This window comes from Taudactylus pleione, unplaced genomic scaffold (assembly GCF_031769625.1).
Source record: "Taudactylus pleione unplaced genomic scaffold, aTauple2 ptg000041l, whole genome shotgun sequence".
Classification (NCBI taxonomy): domain Eukaryota; kingdom Metazoa; phylum Chordata; class Amphibia; order Anura; family Myobatrachidae; genus Taudactylus; species Taudactylus pleione.
The window spans coordinates 31344809-31367298 of NW_028284443.1; the positions used below are offsets into that span (position 1 = coordinate 31344809).

General features: G+C 43.6%; 1 protein-coding gene across 2 annotated transcripts in view; it reads left to right on the forward strand.

Annotated features, from left to right (window-relative positions):
- The window catches only part of TMEM117 (transmembrane protein 117), a 493666-nt gene that overhangs the window by 193898 nt on the left and 277278 nt on the right, over nt 1-22490 (forward strand). For both annotated transcript variants that reach the window (XM_088458029.1, XM_088458025.1), the window contains exon 3: nt 5367-5499. In XM_088458029.1, coding sequence (XP_088314155.1) covers nt 5367-5499 — 133 coding nt within the window. The remainder of the gene's footprint in view (nt 1-5366; nt 5500-22490) is intronic.

The window sequence follows — 22490 nt, forward strand, 5'->3', positions numbered from 1 at the left end:
TTACAACTTTATTAAATTTTTTCTGAATTTCTCAATAACAAACTTTTGGGTTAGGGGTGCCGTGAAAACAATGCTGATACTCTAGGGCACCGTGATAAAAAAAAAGTTTGGGAACCACTGCTATAACCCCATTACATTGATCCTGAAAAGGACCCCACTGTTTGCTAGCATGCATGCAAACAGTGGCTATCATGGGTGCAAGGGGTGTGGCTGCAATGGTGCCCGAGCTGCCTCTGTGTAATTTGAGTGTCCCAATTTTTAGGGATTGTGTGACAGTGTTTAACCCAGACTAATTTCAAACTAGGCAAAAACCTAATCCTGGTCAAACGACCCTACCCTTCCAAATTTGTTGCATAAAGGACAGACACACTCTTTCTCATTTATTATTTAGTTGTCACAATTAACTTTTTACTGATGTGTCCACATACATCTAGCCTCCTTGCGTGTTAAACAGCCCTTCTAGTCGCACCATGCTTTGGCACGACTTGGTAGTGCCAAGCGTCTTTTTGTGAGACACTTTCCCTTGTGCGTCCTATTCGCAAAGCTATGCGAATAGGACCTGTAAACAGCTTATGCTGATTAAAAAGATATGCAGCATACCTATATGCTGTGTGCGGCTGTATCTGCATGCAAAATGCTACGTTAGTGTCAGTGGCTGTGACACTGTAACATAGTATTTCCCATGCAGATGCAGTCGCACACAGGATATAGGCATGCCACATCATTTTAATCAGCATAAGCTGCTTATTCGTCATATTTGCATTATTTTGAAAATAACATGTATTTTAAGGGAAAAAGTTGCACGAAAAGATGCTCAGCACTGCCGTGTTGCACGACGCTCATGCGTCGTGTAACGCGACTTGTAGCATACAGAGGATAGATGTATGTGGACTCATCTGTATTTATTACATTGGTGTTTTCAACATGTACTTTGCTTTATTCTTGCCCAACTCTCCCTGATTGTCAAGGAGACTCCCTGAAATAGGAGCAATCTCCCTGATTTCCTGAAGAGCCTAGCAATCTCCCTGATTGCACCTTACCCCCATTATGTAGCTGTTATATACTTGGGGGCAAAAAAGAAATCGGAAAGATTTACATTCAGGCACAATGATCCCTATGGCTACATACATTTTCATATAAGGTTTCTCTTGGACACTTAAACATTGTACACATACAGCGGCCGATCATGTAAGCCATACAGACTTACCGATCAAGCCGCTTGATGTGTGTTCCCTGACATCACAACTGGGCGGGCATTTCAATTTGCCCACCCAATTTAGCGGTCAGTCCCCGTGCAAGTATATCTGCAGATATATCTGCCAGATTCGATATGTCTGTGGACGATGTCATTCAGAGACATATCAGGGGTACACACCCGCCGATGCTCTCACAATATATCGGCTTTTTCAAATGAATGCCCGTTATATAATATATAATACAGATGTGTCCTCATACATCTAGCCTCCTTGCGCATTAAACAGCCCTTCTAATCATGCCATGCCTTGGCATGACTTTTTGTGCTACTTTTTACCTTCAAATGCGTCTTCTTACAGAGGGATGTGAATAGATAGCACAAGCAGCTTTTGCTGATTAAAATTATATGCAGCATGCCTACATTCTCTGTGCATCTGCGGGTGTATCTGCATGCAAAATGCTACATTTCAGTGATAGCGGCTGTAACACTGTATCATAGCGTTTCACATGCAGATACACCCACAGTCGCACAAAAAACATAGGCATGCTGCATATCATTTTAATCAACAGAAGCTGCTTGTGCTAGCTATTCACATCACTGCAGGGGCAGAACTATGGGAGACCATGGAGGCGCCTGCCGCCGGGCTCCAGCACTGAAGGGGCACCTCCTCCATTGCCCACAATATATTCACCCCACTTAGGCCCGTATTCAATTTGAAGCGTTAAGTCCGGATACGCGTTAAGTTTCCGCCGATGACGTTATGAATTCCTATTTAACCTCTATACCATAAAGTCGCTATTTAGCTTTGCGTACGCTTATGAAATAATCGCTTTCCAGACTTTGAGTGTGGTTCCAAAGCACAAAAGTTATTATTCACATAAAAGCAGATAGTTACACGCCTTGATCTATAATACAATTAGCGTAAAATTTATACAAGGTACAGTCGATACATACGCATGCGCTCTGGATCCAGATTTCCCGGCATCAACTATGAAACCTCCGACAACAGAAAAAGAAAGATGACTAACTACCAGATCCAGGGTGCTTGCATTTAAACCCTTGCAGAGATAGGCAATACAATAGAACAACTTGGCATAATCCCATTGGTTCTTCCACCTGGTTCTTCTGTTACGATGCAGTTCATAGGTCAGTTTGTATTGTAATAGTTCAGCCTCCAACAGCCCTTTGTGTCCGTTTTCCCGCCGAAGAACAAGTCTAAACTGGCTAATAAACATTACATTACATTACAGAGTACATTACAATGCCTATCTCTCTATGATCCTTAATTTGCAGACACATGTTGCGATCGCCTTGCCGATGGAAACGGAGATCTGTCAATAAACAGTGGTTTAGAATGGCACCAAACAGGGTCTGCTTATCATGTACTAAACCCTAGATATCAAACATATGTATTTCGCAATAGACTTGATAACATATAAAACCTTTCATATTAACCTTAATGCTAGGAAACCTTTATGTGTCAGTGTGGGGATATTGAGAAAAGACGCTAGTATGCGTTGTGCGTCTACGTGTTTGTGGAGTACACCATGGTACATGCTTTGCGGGGTTGTTCATATTACATGTTGTAATGTACGTATTCGTATAATGAGGACTTTTAACCTGGGGCAGTGGCAGACGCACGACGCTAATAATCATAACAGCGCTGTACATGGGGTATAGTACAGTCGCTACTATGCGTGGTGCATTTTATGTGCAGAGTGCTTTAATAAACAGCGCAACTGTGCGCTGTGCGTCTTATATATTATATGTATGATTTAATGTGCGTATGGGGTATGGTAGGACTTTTAACAATATGCGGTCGCAATGTAATCACACAATGCTAATAATAGCATCGCAAACAATGGTTTCAGGCTGACGATGCAAAATGGCGTCATCAGGGGTAACATAAAATGGCGTCGTGCAGATTTTAATTTTACAATTTAGGTCTCAGCCAATCATCCGGCTTCGACAACGTCATTATCGCTGGTTTTGGTTTTACACCGTATTCAGTTTGAAAGTCAATGCAATGTAATAGGCGGTAAAGTATCGCCTATGAATGGCAGGCGAAAAAAGGTGCAGAATTGGGGTTTTGGGGTGCAACATTGCGGGAACCCCCATGCAGCCTTCAGACAGTCCCCCAAAGGTAATTTGTGTCAAAAAAAAAAAAACTTAAGGACACTCCAAAAACTTACTTTGAAAAAGGGGGTGAAAAAAAATGTTGGGGTACAAACTTAAAAACTAGCTAACTTGACTCTGGGGGGATCCCCAAGTATGTCCCAAATGTTTTTTTGATTGCAGGTGCTTGCGGCAGGTGGAGTTTTCACGATTTTTTTCAACTTTAAATATGCTGACCCCCATTTTCAAGTGCCCCAAATTTGCTGGGATAACTTATTTTCTGGAAAAAATACTCCTAAATACTATTCTGCATCAGGTATAGAAAACGCTATTTAGCAGATATTGAGCCCATTTAGAAACACCAAATACCTTCAGCAAGCCAAATCGGGGGGTACCATAGTGAACCCCCATGTCAGAGCATCATTTGGGGAGTGACAGGCTGATTTCCCCAAAAATGACTGTACTTTCCGCTAGTATCGCCGGGTGCCGTTTACGCGTACTTTGAAGTTGAATACGGGGTAAAGCGTGCACGCGCGCGATACTTTAATGCCTACAAAACAGGCGAAGTCGGCGATAAGTCCGGGCCGCGTTAACTTAACGCGGCTCAGCTCAAATTGAATATGGCTCTTAGGGCTTTAACTATGTCCCCGGCACGGCCGCCCAGTACTTGTCACTTCTACCCGGCACCTGAGAAGCCACCATACACTAGTGGAGAGCTCCGTATCAGACCGTCAGCTGCCGCCTCCGTCTATCTATAGCCCTGTCCTTGCTCATTGGTGTTGCTGCTCCTCAGCAGCTTCTTTTGTCAGTGTGACACGTTCGGTGCCTCCCCTCACCCACAACTCTGTCTCACTCCTCCATGGCATGGCTATATACTGTATGCAACTGCGGGTGTATCTGCTTGCGAACTGCTATATTACAGTGTCAGCGTCTGTGATGGGGGGGGCACCAAATTTTAACTTGCATCCGGGCATCTAGGATGAAATTGCGCCACTGCATCACTGTATGAATAAGACGCATTTCAAGTTAAAAAGTCGCACAAAAAGTGCTCATCGCTACCGAGGCGCACAGCTCTCTGGCGTTGTGTGGCGCGACTTGTAGCGTATGGAGGATAGATGTATTTGGACACATCTGTAAATAAGAAAGCCCTAAAAAGGATCACTGTTTTTTTATCAACAAGTAGATCTTACTAACGGCTTTGGGGCTTGGTTTACATTTGTACATTTGGATGCAAGTTGTTTGTATGGCACGCCTCTCAGATGTAGCAGTACACGTTCACTTTACCACCACACTCATAGGTGTGGCTTTCCCAATCTCTCTGAAAAGCTTTTTCAAAAGTAGGCAAGTATGCTTTGCTTCCAATGTAAAGCCAGCCTGTTATGATGCAAAGGATGTCACCACTGAATGTACTGGCCAATCTTCAGCACCTTCATTAATGTGTAAAACTGAAGTAATTTGTGGGGCTCATTAAGTGGGGGCTACCCCACTTGAGGTGCACTCTCCACTGTATGAACATATGTATTTGCGTGTGGGTGCCATACACAGCGCCTTAATACATCTAGCCTTAAGCTGGCCACACACTAGACCAACTTACATCCAACCAGCCAACTTGTTGATTGGTTGGAATGAAAATCTGGTAAGGAATGGGAGTAACTGACAATCAGCAATTTGCTCCCAAACTCTGGAAAATGGACAAAAACTGTTTGAACAAATTGTTTAGATCAAACATTTAACAGACTTGTCTGAACGACCATCTTCAACTGTTTTCTGGCATTTAGGAGCAAATTGCTGATCATCCTTTACTCCCATACATTACCAGATTTTCATTCCAACCAATCAACAAGTTGGATGGTTGGACAGATAATCTTTAGATGCGTGGCCAGCTTAAGAATGTCCCAATACACCCATATTAGTTGAATTTGGGGAGTTACAGGAAAATAGGTGCATGATCGCACAAAAGATGCTGTGTGCCTGCATGTCTGCCTGTATAGCTGGATGGTTCATTATCTGAAAAAAGAAGTATGCAACCTAAAAATAAGAAATATTTCTTTTGCAGGTCACTTACTACGGCTGAAGGTGTTTAGAGATGACCATGGCTCATGGATGACCATGTTTTTTAGCACAATACTTTTCCTCTTCATCTTCTCCCATATCTACAATCTTTGTCTTCTTATAGCAGGAAACATGAGGTGAGTCTGACTTTTTTTTTTATAAAATATAAGTAACTGTTCACAAAACAATTTCCAGTGATGATGTTACATGTCAGAGCAACATGGTTCTGTAAAGAGAAATTATTAAGTTGCATTTTGGGAAGACATTTCAAACTAGAGGATATGTCTACATAAAGATAGTGTATTGTTTTCAAAGAAAACAAGATAAATTGAATGTCTGAGGGATAAACTCAGCAGTCCAGCTTTTAAACTAGAGAGAGGTATTGCAAGAAAAGGGAATAATATATTTAGACATTTGTGCCAAGAGAGATCTTGGGCCCCGCTACAGCAACTTCCCGGGGCCCCCGTTGAAACAGGCTTGCCTACCTTCCCGATTTGGTCGGGAGCCTCCCGAATATCGAGTGCCGCTCCCGACCCCCCGGAAAGGCAGGCAAGCCTCCCGGCTGCCGCCTACCCCCCCAGACTACTAGTAAAACCCCCCGCTGAATCGCGTCATCGAGGCTCCGCCCCCTGCTTTACAATGCCCTTTTCCCGGCATTGTGAAGAGGGGGCGGGGCCACGATGACGCGATTGGGCGGTCACGCCCCCAGCCCCCAAAACGGCATCACAGTCCGGCCACGCCCCCCACAGAATGCAGGCATTCAGCTCCCTCCCGGAAGGAGGGAGCTGAATGTCGGCAAGTATGCGTTGAAGGGGTGTGGCCACAGCATGTTTGGGACCCTTTCCAGATAGTTCTCGCTTGCTTTTTAAACACAGACAACTAATCCCATTTGCTGGCTGGGCAAAGATATCAGCGCCTCCCAGATATTGCTCACTTGCTTTTTGGACACAAATACATGTTTTTTTTGTTTGTTTTTTTTAACGGCGCCCAGATACTGACCACTTGCTGACTGAAATGCAGAGAGTGGTTGCAGGCTGTCTGTCCAATACACACATATTTACATATAGATATATTAATGTATATGTGTGTTTGTGTATGTATGTGTGTATATATGTATGTATATATATTAGGGATGTGCAGGCTCGGATAGGTTCGAATTTGCACGCCGGGTTCTGATTTTTCACTCCAAAAAACAGGACTCAGAAAGAGGCAAAACGTCATGTTGCATGGACAAACCTCATCATTCCTGGACTTTTGTCTATATAAATAGATTCCACAAAAAATGGAACGGCACTCCAGGTCTTTTGATGCAAAAAATACTGTATTGAAAATCTAAGAAAATATATCCATGTCGACGTCTCGTGCTCGTCGGCACCTTTGTCAAGACACACAGCAATAGTAGCAAAGTAGAATCCTACAGCAAGAAAAGAAATTAACTTACCCCTCCTAATATAGCAGAAGGACGACTGTGTACACTCAGAATAGATGTCTGGAAATGACGTCATCCCGTCCCTGCACACCTCCAACAGTGTGAGCATGTATGTTGCCAGGCAATGCCCGACGCTGTGGAAATGACAGGGGCTTGTAGTTCGGACTCTGTAAGGTCCACATTTTTTTTTTTCTTATTGCTGGTTATATATATATTATGTATAGAGATAGATAGATATAGAATATACACATCCAATAGAGTATAACCAGTACCCGCTCCCCCTTCTCCCCCCCCCAATCCCTCGGCCCCTGCATAGAGCACACCCTGAGTATATGTAGAGATATCCGCAATCACAAAACATACCAAGAAACTAACATTGGGGCTTTGTACAGGGACAAAACAGAATCCATTACCAAACGTGAACACGTCAGAAGAGAATTTACTTTATTCTAGATAATTATACTTGGGAAGGGTTGTAGGGTGTGCAGTTTTATATTAAATTTACAAAGTACAATGCCAGGGGAACACTAATTATGTGCTATAGGTATAGAGTCCCAGGGAGGGAGTTGCTGAACTTGACAAGTATGCTGTAAGGTATTAAAGCACTTCAAGTATCCCGATTCACCTGTACCCATCAGACATAAAGACTGATCAATAGTGAGGTGTTACAGTACGTGATTAAAATATAGGTTATATTCTATTTTGTCATTGAGATTTACTATTTGTCAACAAAAGTTAGCTAATTTTGTTTGTACCCAAGTACTTTTAGAGAGTAGAGGAAAATTATACAAATGAAGTATTGCAGTGGGACAGACCATGTGAGAGGTGTAAATTTCTGCATATACAGTCTTTCTAGTTTAGTCTTGACCAGATGCATTTTTATAAGAGGAGAGGCCCTTTTGTTGTGTCCATGTGTGCACCCCTGGCTTGCCGGCATATGCATCAAGTAGCACTGGTCAAAGTCTAATATGCATGCGCACATCTCCAGGAAAATGGCGCTGGCACCTTATTTCCCCTGCAATTTTTGTGGTGTCAGCAGAAAGGTAAGCATAGTCTATTGGTGCAGTGATTGTGGTGTCAGCAGAAAGGTAAGCATAGTCTATTGATGCAGTGTTTGTGGTATCAGCAGAAAGGTAAGCATAGTCTATTGGTGCAGTGATTGTGGTGTCAGCAGAAAGGTAAGCATACCGAAAGGTAAACATAGTCTATTGGTGCAGTGTTTGTGGTGTCAGCAGAAAGGTAAGCATACCGAAAGGTAAACATAGTCTATTGGTGCAGTGTTTGTGGTATCAGCAGAAAGGTAAGCATAGTCTATTGGTGCAGTGTTTGTGGTATCAGCAGAAAAGTAAGCATAGTCTATTGGTGCAGTGATTGTGGTGTCAGCCGAAAGGTAAGCATAGTCTATTGGTGCAGTGTTTGTGGTGTCAGCAGAAAGGTAAGCATACCGAAAGGTAAACATAGTCTATTGGTGCAGTGTTTGTGGTATCAGCAGAAAGGTAAGCATAGTCTATTGGTGCGGTGATTGTGGTGTCAGCAGAAAAGTAAGCATAGTCTATTGGTGCAGTGATTGTGGTGTCAGCAGAAAGGTAAGCATAGTCTATTGGTGCGGTGATTGTGGTGTCAGCAGAAAGGTAAGCATAGTCTGTTGATGCACTGTTTGTGGTATCAGCAGAAAGGTAAGCATAGTCTATTGGTGCGGTGATTGTGGTGTCAGCAGAAAAGTAAGCATAGTTTATTGGTGCAGTGATTGTGGTGTCAGCAGAAAGGTAAGCATAGTCTATTGGTGCGGTGATTGTGGTGTCAGCAGAAAGGTAAGCATAGTCTGTTGATGCACTGTTTGTGGTATCAGCAGAAAGGTAAGCATAGTCTATTGGTGCGGTGATTGTGGTGTCAGCAGAAAGGTAAGCATAGTCTATTGATGCAGTGTTTGTGGTATCAGCAGAAAGGTAAGCATAGTCTATTGGTGCAGTGATTGTGGTGTCAGCAGAAAGGTAAGCATAGTCTATTGGTGCAGTGATTGTGGTGTCAGCAGAAAGGTAAGCATAGTCTATTGGTGCAGTGTTTGTGGTATCAGCAGAAAGGTAAGCATAGTCTATTGGTGCAGTGATTGTGGTGTCAGCAGAAAGGTAAGCATAGTCTATTGGTGCAGTGATTGTGGTGTCAGCAGAAAGGTAAGCATAGTCTATTGGTGCAGTGATTGTGGTGTCAGCAGAAAAGTAAGCATAGTCTATTGGTGCAGTGATTGTGGTATCAGCAGAAAGGTAAGCATAGTCTATTGGTGCAGTGATTGTGGTATCAGCAGAAAGGTAAGCATAGTCTGTTGGTGCAGTGTTTGTGGTATCAGCAGAAAGGTAAGCATAGTCTATTGGTGCAGTGTTTGTGGTATCAGCAGAAAGGTAAGCATAGTCTATTGGTGCTGTGTTTGGTGTCAGCAGAAAAGTAAGCATAGTCTATTGGTGCAGTGATTGTGGTATCAGCAGAAAGGTAAGCATAGTCTGTTGGTGCAGTGATTGTGGTGTGAGCAGAAAGGTAAGCATAGTCTATTGGTGCAGTGATTGTGGTATCAGCAGAAAGGTAAGCATAGTCTGTTGGTGCAGTGTTTGTGGTATCAGCAGAAAGGTAAGCATAGTCTATTGGTGCAGTGTTTGTGGTGTCAGCAGAAAGGTAAGCATAGTCTATTGGTGCTGTGTTTGGTGTCAGCAGAAAGGTAAGCATAGTCTATTGATGCAGTGTTTGTGGTATCAGCAGAAAGGTAAGCATAGTCTATTGGTGCAGTGATTGTGGTGTCAGCAGAAAGGTAAGCATAGTCTATTGGTGCAGTGATTGTGGTGTCAGCAGAAAGGTAAGCATAGTCTATTGGTGCAGTGTTTGTGGTATCAGCAGAAAGGTAAGCATAGTCTATTGGTGCAGTGATTGTGGTGTCAGCAGAAAGGTAAGCATAGTCTATTGGTGCAGTGATTGTGGTGTCAGCAGAAAGGTAAGCATAGTCTATTGGTGCAGTGATTGTGGTATCAGCAGAAAAGTAAGCATAGTCTATTGGTGCAGTGATTGTGGTATCAGCAGAAAGGTAAGCATAGTCTGTTGGTGCAGTGATTGTGGTGTGAGCAGAAAGGTAAGCATAGTCTATTGGTGCAGTGATTGTGGTATCAGCAGAAAGGTAAGCATAGTCTGTTGGTGCAGTGTTTGTGGTATCAGCAGAAAAGTAAGCATAGTCTATTGGTGCAGTGTTTGTGGTGTCAGCAGAAAGGTAAGCATAGTCTATTGGTGCTGTGTTTGGTGTCAGCAGAAAGGTAAGCATAGTCTATTGGTGCTGTGTTTGTGGTGTGGGCCTCTGCACCTCACACCCTGCACCCATAATACACTAGATACACCCATGATTTTTGCTTCCCTTTTGCAGATTTTGTCATGATTTTTAGATATTCCTAAACTGATTGAGAGGTCAAACAATGTTTTACTGCAGGAACTTCTTAACAGCAAGTTCTCTAAACCCCCAGATCCATATTTTATCCCCTTTGGTGTGTAAAATTTGATTGGGAGCTGAGGAGGGGTTACATTAGCATTGTTTATAGTATATTGTTTGTTGAACTATACGTAAATTATAAGAGCGTTATGTCTGTCTGTTTGTTCCAAGTTGGCGCAAAAACTAATGAACCAAATTTAATGAAAACAGCATCATAACCTGCACTTTTTCATCTTGAGCCATCAAATTAAAGCTGAGCAATAACAAAAACAAGATTTATTGACGTCATCAATCTAAGAGATAGGTGTGGCACCATGTGTGCTGCTGGTAAGAGGTGGGGGGAGGTGCTTTGAAGCCCCCTTTCATTCGAATAGTCTACATAGCAGATAATGTCACTGTGTGCACAGGTGTGAGTGGTGGGTGACAGTACTGCTGCCATCAGTCTATGTAGCGATGCTGGTCATGCGGGCCACTCCCCCGGCGCTTCTTTAATAAAGGAACAGCGTGCCAAAAAGGGGCATGTTCTGAAAAGAAAGGAGCATGGTCACACAATAGTATTCCCAATTCAAAGCAGTGCCCCTTATACACAATGCCCACAGTAGTAGTGCCCCTAATACACATACTGCCCACAGTAATAGTGTCCCTTGTTCAGTGCCCACAGTGGTAGTGCCCCTTATGCAGAGCCCACAGTAGTGATGCCCCCAGCAGCGGTGCATATTATGCAGTGCTTTCAGTAGTAATGCCCCTGTAGTAGTGCCCCCAGTGGTAATGCCCCAATAGTAATGCCTCCTGTAGAAGTAGTGCACTCTATAGTAGTGCCTGCTGTAGTGATGCCTTCAATAGTAATGCCCCCTGTAGAAGCAGTGCCTCCTATATTAATGCCCCCTGTAGTAGTTCCGCGCACACACAAAAACCCCACACAATACTTACCTTAAGTCCTGCTCCTGTGTCCGCTGCTGTCCTGTTCGCCTGGCTGCTCCTTGGAACTATGGGAGAGACGTCATGACATCATGACGTTTTTAGCATAGTGCACAGTTGCACACTGTGGGAGCCAGTACACGGAGCTCAGGAGTGAACTCCGGCTGCGCTGTGGGGAAGGAGCCATGCGCCCGCGTGTAACAAAGTCTCAGTGGGCGCCGGGCAAATGGAACCTCCCTGCGGCGCCGGGCTGAGGTAACCTGGAGGAGGCGGAACTGGTTCTGTCTCCAAATAGATGTGACGGAACGCAATTTCGGCCCACTGTAACCCCTGCTAAAACTCCAACTTGACCCAAAAACAGTTGTTGTAGGTGCTTGTTTGTAATACACCATAAATTGTGTTAATAGATTGTGGGTCTGGTGTAAAATCTGAACCAGGGCCCTGTCTAAACCACCTGAAAATTACCGTAATGCAGTCTCTCTAATGCTGTAATACATAGAGCAAAGGATGTTGCACTGACAAAGATCCTCCACCTTTGCACAAATAAAATAGTAGTAGTCTCCATTCCTAACTTACCTCCTCTACTGCATTGAACAGCACATGATCTATACTCTGCCGGCCAACCTCACATCACTATGTAAAAGTTAGTCAGAATAGTAGTCCATACTCCACCAGGCCCTGCCGTCGAAGTATCTGAGATATCAGCAAATACTGTATGTTTACTCTGCTGATATCACAGATTTGCAGATGAAACAGATGGTACTGTAGCTGGGGTCTAGAGAGAACATGGGCCCTGGACTACAGTAGTAACTGCTGCTTCTTTATGCCATTATCTTAATACACAACTCCTCATTGACTACCGATATCCCTAAAATTTTCCCCACAAAGCTTGTGTGCGTACTAATGTATGGGGAGAGTGGAAATTGACACAAGGGAACTTAACCAGGAGATATCAGTGATATCTCCTGCGTTAAGATACTTCATGAATACTAAAATAACGTTATTTAAGGTAAATGTCCTTAAAAACGTTAATTTAGTGTTGATGAATAGGCCCCTTTATGTTTTAAATGAGACATTTTAATCAAAATATATAGTGAAACCACTAGGTGGCAGCAAATCTCTCTTGAGGCTTTTAAAATCATGTTCTCTAAAAGATTGTCATTTTTAGAATGTAAATTTGATAATATGGAGATTACTTTCTGCCGTATTGTACTTGGATCAATACAAGAGCCAATATAATATGATGTACTCTATTTTCATCCTGCAGTAAATGTTTCTCTAATTCAGAATAAATTTAATTTTTACTGCATAAAGTAATGAAAAATGCATGTACCTTTTGTATAAGACACGTAGAGATCAAGACATTAGAAGTGCAAAGGAAAATTGGCACTTTTTATTGAAAACCCAGCTTGTCCAAAATCATTTCAAGCTCTTTTAATTAAGCTGGAAACATTCAAAGACAAGTGTCACAAGTGAAAACAAATGACATAAATCTTGTGTTATCAATTGGCTGCTAATGCCTGCACGAAGGTAATGTCACTCTTGCATTTAACTAAAACTTTACAAATGGTCATCATCTTATTTTTCTGTAAATGGACCATGGTAGAGTTTATACGTGTCCCTACGGTATGCGGTCAGGAAGCCAGCGGTCGAAATGCCGACCAACAGCTTCCTGACTGTGAAATCCTGGCATGGTACTAATGATAGGCGTTGAAATCCCAACGCTTATCATTATCCACCCACCGAAATCCCCACGCTCGGCATACCGAACGAAGGTAAGCCAGGCTTATGTCCGGCAGTGTGTCATACTGATTCCGTCCCTACCTCTTGACCAGAAATGGTAGATCGAGAGAGGCATACTGTAGGTGCTTGAGCATTGCAGTATATATATTTCCACTGACCATATCTGTGCATGGCAGTAAATATCCCAAATTATTTTTAAAAGTTGACTTCTATGAAATGGTTAGTGTTTTGGGATTACTTCCCTCTTTTATGTTCAGTGAATTTCATCACTGGGAATCGCTGGTTACACTGATTTAGTCGAATATTGTTAATGGGTGCAGGGTGTGCGGTGCACATTAGCCCATAGGTCAAGGGAGGCCCTGTGCTAAGACACCTTTGAGAGATCAGCTAGTTTGTCCGTGTGGTGGCTACTCCCTATACTTGTTTCTGGTGGCACCATCTTTCCGGCGATGTATTTGGGAAGATGGTGCAGTTACAGAGATGACAGCATTGCAGGGAGCAAGAATAGTTGGAGTCACATTGATACACAGTGGTTGCAGCCACAAGTATTGGGGACGTTACATGGTGGGGTGAGGGGATGCTGCACATGAGCCCCCATCTCTTAAAACGTCCGTGCACTGATCTGTACTTAGTGATTGGTTAACCATTCTACTATTTATTAAAAGTCTGTGAGTCATTGTAATTTAAAGTTGCTCCTACCAGGCGTTGTCTATTTATTTCTAAAGGGAAAGTACTGTCATTGAAGTTAATGAATCAAGCAAAAAAAATGTTTATGTGCTGCTGATAGCTTTTTGTGATGAACATGACACTCCTTTTTCCCTCTTAACTTGTGTTTAAGATGGTAGTCAATGTATTAGCTAGTGATTTTATTATTTAGTATGGGGGTTGGTAACGTGGCACTCCAGCTTCCTGTAGAACTAAATGTCCAGCATGCCCTGCCACAATTTTGCAGATAGGGCATGCTGGGATGTGTAGCTCCACAGCAGCTGGAGTGCCACCCGTTGCCTACTCCTATTCTAGTTCATGCTTTCTTCCTGCAGAATCTTAAAATGGCTTTTATCTTCCTCATTTTGTCTTTACAATGGGTTTTTACTAAAGTAACATTACAATATTGATTGTTGTTAAAAATGACTTGCACAGGTATTCTACTGTTTTACTATCTGCATTGATGAATCGCTCAAGAAGATGGCATAATAAAATGGGGTTATGCTGTTAAATTAATCATGATAGTTATGATCTTTAAATAAGCCACACTGTTTATTATATAATTTGTCCTGGACAAAATATAACAGATTATTTTGGACTGTTTTTTGGAAACTGTTAAATGCCGTTACCAAATTAATTTATCCCATGAATGTAGAATCAACTATATGATTAAAAAGAACTTAACACAATTCCTAGTTCACAAATATTTCTTTATATACAGTGCATCCGGAAAGTATTCACAGCGCTTCACTTTTTCACATTTTGTTATGTTACAGCCTTATTCCAAAATGGAATAAATTAATTTTTGTCCTCAAAATTCTACACACAATACCCCATAATGACAACGTGTACAAAGTTTTTTTGAATCTTTGTAAGTTTAATTCTAAAAAAACTCAAAAAACTAAGAAATCATATGTACATAAGTATTCACAGCCTTTGCTCAATACTTTGTTGATGCACCTTTGGCAGCAATTACAGCCTCAAGTCTTTTTGAATATGATGCCACAACCTTGGCACACCTGTATTTGGGTAGTTTCACCCATTCCTCTTTGCAGCACCTCTCAAGCTCTATCAGGTTGGATGGGAAGCGGTGCACAGCCATTTTCAGATCTCTCCAGAGATGTTCAATCGGATTCAAGTCTGGGCTCTGGCTGGGCCACTCAAGGACATTCACAGAGTTGTCCTAAAGCTACTGCTCTGATATCTTGGTTGTGTGCTTAGGGTTGTTGTCCTGTTGAAAGATGAACTGTCGCCCCAGTCTGAGGTCAAGAGCGCTCTGGAGCAGGTTTTCATCCAAGATGTCTCTGTTCATTGCTGCATTCATCTTTCCCTCTATCCTGACTAGTTTCCCAGTTCCTGCCGCTGAAAAATATCCCCACAGCATGATCCTGCCACCACCATGCTCAACTGTAGGGATGGTATTGGCCTGGTGAAGAGCAGTGCCTGGTTTCCTCCAAACATAACGCCTGGCATTCACGCCAAAGAGTTCAATCTTTGTCTCATCAGACCAGAGAATTTTGTTTCTCATGGTCTGAGAGCCCTTCAGGTGCATTTTGGCAAACTCCAGGCCGACTGCCATGTGATTTTTTTTACTAAGGAGTGGCTTCCGTCTGGCCACTCTACCATACAGGCCTGATTGGTGGATTCCTGCAGAGATGGTTGTCCTTCTGGAAGGTTCTCCTCTCTCCACAGAGGAATGCTGTAGCTCTGACAGAGTGACCATCGGGTTCTTGGTCACCTCCCTGAATGTGGCCCCTCTCCCCTGATCACTCAGTTTAGACGGCCAGCCAACTCTAGGAAGAGTCCTGGTGGTTTCCGACCTTCTTCCATTTATGGATGATGGAGGCCACTGAGGCCATTGGGACCTTCAAAACAGCAGATATTTTTCTGTACCCTTTCCCAGATTTGTGCCTCGAGATAATCCTGTCTCAGAGGTCTACAGATAATTCCTTGGACTTCATGCTTGGTTTGTACTCTGAAATGCACTGTCAAGTGTGGGACCTTATATAGACAGGTGTATGCCTTTCAAAATCATGTCCAATCAACTGAATTTACCACAGGTGGACTACAATTAAGCTATAGGAACATCTCAAGGATGATCAATGGAAACAGGATGCACCTGAGCTAAATTTTGAGCTTCATGGCAAAGGCTGTGAATACTTATGTTCATGTGATATTTTAGTTTATTTTAGTTTGTTTTTGTAATTAAATTTGCAAACATCTCAAAAAAAACTTTGTACACGTTGTCATTATGGGGTATTGTGTGTAGAATTTTGAGGACAAAAATTAATTTATTCCATTTTGGAATAAGGCTGTAACACAACAAAATGTGGAAAAAGTGAAGCGCTGTGAATACTTTCCGGATGCACTGTACTACATTTTTTGTGTAAATCTCAGTCTTTTACCAATTGGACTTGGTAGGCGTTGACATGATATTACCTCTGTTCTGTTTGTTCTTTGAGTGTTTTCTCTGAGACAGGCAATTTGCTTGGAACTCATATTTGCATGGCTATCTCATTCTATTTGGTTATCATTTATAGTTTGTCGTCTGGCTTTATCCCACTCCGCCCTTCGTCTTTTTGCTGCTACTTGCTGTGCAGTTTCTCCCACAGCAGATATTTTCCTTTTAGGTGGCATCGCAGTTATACTTTGTTGCTTCAATTAATTAGTATATTCATAATATTTTAACAATAAATGCAAATTAAATGAGTGGATAGAAAATCAAGTAAATTTTAAATAGCAAAGTTGTTATAAATGTTAACAGCCACACCAAAAACCTACATAAACCAAACCCAAATAGACCAAGAAATTAGAAAAATGAAGTCAGTGGGACTAGTCAAGTTTGTTATAATGTTTTTCCAAAAAAATGTTTAATATAAGAATTTTAAGAAGCAGCAAAATATAGAACCGCTAAAGGTGCCTACACACACAGTGATATTTTACATGATCTGGCCGATTCTGACGCTTCGGAACGACAGATCGTGTAAAATATGCCCAAATCGTGAGTAAATTGTGAGTCCCCACTCACAATCACGATGCGATACGCGTCCCTGCAGGTCGCACATCGCATCTTCAGATCTGCCCTGCTGTAGGGCAGATCTGAAAATTAAAGTCACGATGCCCTGGATAGTTTAGGAGGCACGATTGTGTGACAAATTGGCAACTTTTCAGACCAAATCGTGCCCACGACTGCCGGGGAGAGTTCAGGGGGAAATCGTACACATCATGGGAACGTGAGCACATCGCTATGTGTGTAGGCACCACAAGAGCAAATTCCTAACAGCAAATGTTTTTGTAAACACATGATGAATGTTGACAAATCATACCCCACCCATCAGAATTGTTATTAGATCTCAGATCGGTTCGGGATGTGCAGAAAACAATGAAGCTATGGATAGACTGCTGTTATCATTTAGTCATCTAAAAATAGGTTGCACTTACAAGCATGTGGCGATCTAGGCATTTCAATTAATTAAGCAGGTTAAGTCAGTTCGGAGTGAAGTGTACTGCAGTCAATTTACTTGTATAGAACAAGTATATTGTTCTCAACTATAACAATAGATATTCAATATGTCATACCACTCAGGAAGTGACCACTACACTTAGCATAAATACATTAGATACTGTTACAAATCACCAGCGCTCCTTGTTACTTATCCGTGCGCCAGGTGTGTCTCTTCCAGGTCATCAGCCACACTCCCAGAACTCTGCTTCTGCACAACTTACACGCCGTACTGAGACTGCACCTACAGTCGTTAGGGGATCGGATCACTGGACTACAGCATGTGATACTGGATGATGTTTCCTCCTCACCTGTGGATTCCATTAATTACCTGCCTTGTATTCATTGGTTCAGCACGTTTCTTAAGCCTGCTGGTCCATCGGCGGCTTGCCGGCTATAGCGTGCCTGTGTCCTTCTGGTTCCTGCCAGTCATTGTCCTGCTGTCACAGACGAAGGAATTTGAGGCTGTGTTCCCTGGCTGGGTCTTGAATCTGTCTTGTTAGACTCGGATGCTCTCTGGAGAAGACTGTGTTTGATGAAGTTCCTGCGTATGAAGGAACTAATAGACAGCAGGGACCTATGAGTGGTTACTGAGAAATGGCTGTATTCCAGTTAGGACCGGGAGGTAACTGGACTCCAAGAATAATGGAGGACGGCTGGAACTCATGGCAGAACTGGAGGGTAGCTGCACTCCAAGTATAATGGACGATGGCTGGATACCCAGACAGGACCGGAGGGTAACTGGACTCCAAGTATAATGGAGGATGGCTGAACGCACACAGCAGTGTAGCACTGAAGAATCAGCTGGAATGCAAATGAAGCACAGTATGGAAGTCCACTTAGACAAGGCTAAGAGTCCTGTTGCACTGGCATGCTGTTACTGCAGCAGGATTTCCTTTTATAGAGGCTGAAGGAAGCTGATTGGCTGAAACCGTGTAGGAGCTGCCTCATTGGAGGAGGCAGCGTCACATGGGCAAATCCAAGATGGGCGCGCCCATCCTCCCTGGAGAGTGGCTGCCGGAGCTTTGTGGAACGCCAGCCCTGCTACAGCAGGGAGAGTGCAGGCATCGGCGTGAGGAGAGAAGACCAACGGGACCTGTCAGAGCCGCCGCAGCACAGCGTGGGAGCCGGAAGACGCCACGGGTCAGCGCCCGCAGAGGTAAGTGACGGGGTCTGATCCTGGGGTCTCTCCGGAGGGCTGTGACACCTGCTCATCTGCTGTGTTCTAGTACTCTAATTCTACACACCTTACTCCGTCATCTAGAGTGTTCATTTTTTGTTGCCTTGGGTGTTCCTGGGTTGTGCTGTGCCAGCAGCCTCGCTGCTTGTTGTAGTCCTCTATTACCATCTCTCAGCCTGTTACCATCTCTGCTCTCAAAGCCAGATCCCGGCTGTCTAGCCGCACCTTGGTTCACAGGGCGTATCTCAGCCTGCTACCATCTCGGCTCTCAAAGCTGCATCCTGGCTGTCTAGCCGCACCTCGGCCCACAAGGCCGCTTCTCAGCCTGTTACCATCTCAGCTCTCAAAGCCGCACCTCGGCCCTCTAGGCCGCATCTCAATCTGTGCAACTACGCAAGCTCTACCTTGTAGACTTCATCGAGATTACCTCACCTTTCCAGTCCTCAATCAGTTGCATAACATCTAGTGGCCCTAGGTTAACCGTGTAAGCCTCTACTATCTCGAGTTAAGTCCAGTCGGCCACCTAGGTACCGGTGAACGTGTCCAGTTCTAAGGGAAAAGTGGGTGGCTGTTATTGGTGAAGACTTCACCTGAGTGGTTCTAGAGGTCTTACACTGTGAGTCCTAGGAGACCATAACATTAAAGCCAGCCACACACTCACGACTGTCATGGATCTAAGCATGAATCCTGTGCAGGGTCTTGCCACACAGATCCAAGCACTTACCCAGAAGGTACAGGAACTATCCTTACGGGTTGAGGAAGTTTGCTCATCATCGGCGCAAGTCTCGGTCAGGGAACCTAAAATAAATCTCCCTGATTTGTTTTTCTGGGTTTTCTTTTTAGAGAGAGTTGCAAGTTGTATTTTAGATTGTCCTCTTTCGTCTGGTTCCGAAGCCCAGTGTGTAGGAGTAGTCCTCTTTGTTCCAGGGTGACCCTCATACCTGGGCCTTTGGTCGACCTTAAAGTCACTCTGCCCTGCAATCAGTCAACTAATTTTTCAAAGCCTTGGGAATCCTCTATACTGATAAGGCATCACTGGCTGAGGTGAAGCTGCGTTCCTTTAAGCAAGGGTGGAAGGCAGCAGAGGACTACTGTACTGTGTTCTGCAAATGGGCAGTTGATGGCAGATGGAATGATCCTGCTCTACGCAGCCAGTTTCGTCCCGGACTGTCAGAGCAAATTAAATACATCTTGGAACAACATTCAGTGCTCGAGACCTTTAGATGATCTTATGAATCTCTCCATCCGCAGTGATCGCCGCATCAGGGAATGTAGATTAGAGAAGGATCTTCCGACCTTGATCCATCAGACAGCAGCCTGGGAGTTCTCAGCAGCTCAGAGAGAACCCATGCAGGTTGGAGCTTTACGTTTGTCCGCAGAAGAGAAACTCCGGAGATGGTCCATAGGTCTGTGTCTTTATTGTGGAGGAAAGGGACACACCGCACACTCTTGTCCATCTAAGTCGGGAAAAGGCAAGGTCTAGATCTAATGGAGGAACTACATCTAGGCCTTGCAACTGTTTCTCCTAAAACTTGTACCTACCCTTATCCAGGTATATGGAAAAGAAATAACAGAAACTGCATTTTTGGATAGTGGTGCAGCTGGAAATTTTATGGACTTTTCCTTTTTTAAGACAATAGGAATTCCATCTGAAGTCCTTATTTCCCCGAGCTCCATCTGCGGGCTTGATGGTAGTCAATTATCCAGTGGTGCTATAACCTCCCAAACCTCATCCATTCATCTCACAGTGGAAGCTCTACATATGGAGTCTATTTCCTTTTTTCTACTGCATTTTCCCTTGGCTCCGATTGTCCTCGGGTTAACATGGCTCAAAAACCACAACCCAGTTCTTGACTGGAGCTCAGGTGAGATTGTCCGATGGGGTCCTGATTGCTCTTTTCCAGCCCGGACAGTACAGCTTACCCCCATCATCTGCTCCCTCGAAATTACCTGTCCCTTATAATGACTTTTCGGACGTATTCTCCAAGAAAAAGGTGGATTCTCTTCCCCTCGCATGGGTCCTACGATTGTGCCATTGATTTAATTTCTGGAGCAAAACTACCCAGATTGGGCAGATTGTATGCTTTTTCTATTCCGAATAATAAAGCTATGGAAGAATATATTCAGGACAGTTTAGTTAATGGCTTTATTGGTCCTTCCAAATCACCTGTGGGGCAGGTTTCTTCTTTGTTGAGAAAAAAGATGGCTTACTTCGGCCTTGTATTGACTATTCGGGGACTCAACAAGGTTACGGTCAAAATATCTTACCCTCTGTCATTAATTTCAGTATTTTTTCACCAAGTACTTGAAGCGAGCATCTTTTCTAAAATTGACCTCCTATAATTTAATCAGAATCAAGAAGGGTGACAAATGGAAGACAGGGTTCAATACTCATTCGGGACACTGAGTATCTGGTTATGCCATTTGGCCTATCTAATGCCCTGGCTGTCTTCCAGGATCTGATTAACGATGTCCTCCACAAGTTTCTTGGTGTTTTTGCTGTAGTCTACTTGGACATATTTTGATCTATTCTCAGTCACTGGATCAATGCAGTCATCATGTCCGACTGGTAATACAGAAACTTTGTGAAAACCATCTTTATGCGAAACTCAAAAATTGCGAATTCGAGGTTACTGAAGTCTCTTTTCTAGGTTACATTATCTCCTCTCATGGATTTTCCATGGATCCCAGCAAGGTGAAAGCAGTTCTGGATTGGGTCCAACCCACTAACTTAAAAGCAATTCAATGCTTCCTTGGATTCGCAAACTATTATCAGAGGTTCGTTAAGTCTTACTCTACTATAATAGCGCCTATAGTAGAATTATCCAAGAAAGGAGCAGATACAGCTAATTGGTCTTCCACAAGCTGTTTTGACAATCTGAAGACCGTTTTTACACCCTTGCATCTGTACTTCGTCACCCGAATCCTGATCTTCCATCTGTTGTGGAAGTAGATGCTTCCGAGGTTGGAGTTGGGGCCATTTTGTCTCAGTAGGATCTCCAGGACAACAAACTACATCCCTGTGTCTTCTTTACTTGAAAATCTGCCTCTGCTGAAAAAAACTACGATGTGGGCAATCGTGAGGTACTTGACATCAAATGGGTGTTTGAGGATTGGAGACATTGGTTGGAGGGAGCAAAACATCAGATCACTGTTTTGACTGATCACAAGAATTTGTTATATCATGACAGCAACGAGATGAAACTCCGGACAGGCTCGTCGGGCATTATTTTTTACTCACTTCAATTAAATAATTTTTTTCCGGCCCGGATCAAAAAACATGAAAGCTAATGCTCTCTCTAAGATTTCTTCCTGTCCAACAGTCTATCACTTCTGTCAAACCAATTATTCCTGGTTCCGCAGTTTGGCTGATGCACTTCAGGCTCTTCAGTCGGAAGCTCCTTCTGGAAACCTCCTGGATTGTTTGCTCTGGAAAGACTCCAGAGAATCAGTCCTAACAGACTTTCATTCTAGCAAAGCAGCAGATCATCCGGGTATCTCCAAGACTCTTGAGTTGCTCTCCTCCCGTTCTGTATGGTGGCCATCGTTATTTCAGAATGTCCGTGAGTTCATTCTGGCCTGTGACATCTGTGCCAGAAGAAGACTACTCGGGTCGCTCCTTCTGGCTTACTACTGCTTCCCTCTATACCTTCAAAACCCTGGACCCATATTGCTATGGATTTCGTGGTGGATCCTCCTTCTTCCTCACAATATACTGTCATTTGGACTGTGGTGGATCGATTCAGTAAAATTTCACATTTTATTCTTCTAACTAGACTCCCCACTGCTAGGAGCTCTCCAACATGTATTAACAAGGGTTACCGCGGGACATTGTTTCGGACCGAGGGACACAGGGCCTGATTCAGCAGTGCATGCTAGTGCACTGATGAACACAGATTCCCGATGTTTGGGAATCTGCACAGGCGCCAGACCCGTTCTGCGCATGTGCAGAACGGGTCTTCGAGTTCGCTTGTAAACTGGCAGCAGACTGTCCATGGATTGACAGTTGGCTCTGTTTGGGGGCAGGGAGGGGGCAGCGACAGCCTCCATTACCTGAAATGGAGGCGTGTCGCCGCCGTTTGGGGGGGGCGGGGAGGGAAGAAATTAGGATCTTCGTTGGGTGACGGAGATTTCCTGGCCTCTTCCTCTAAACTGCGATGGCCCGCTGCGGGACCCTATGGGTCACTGCAG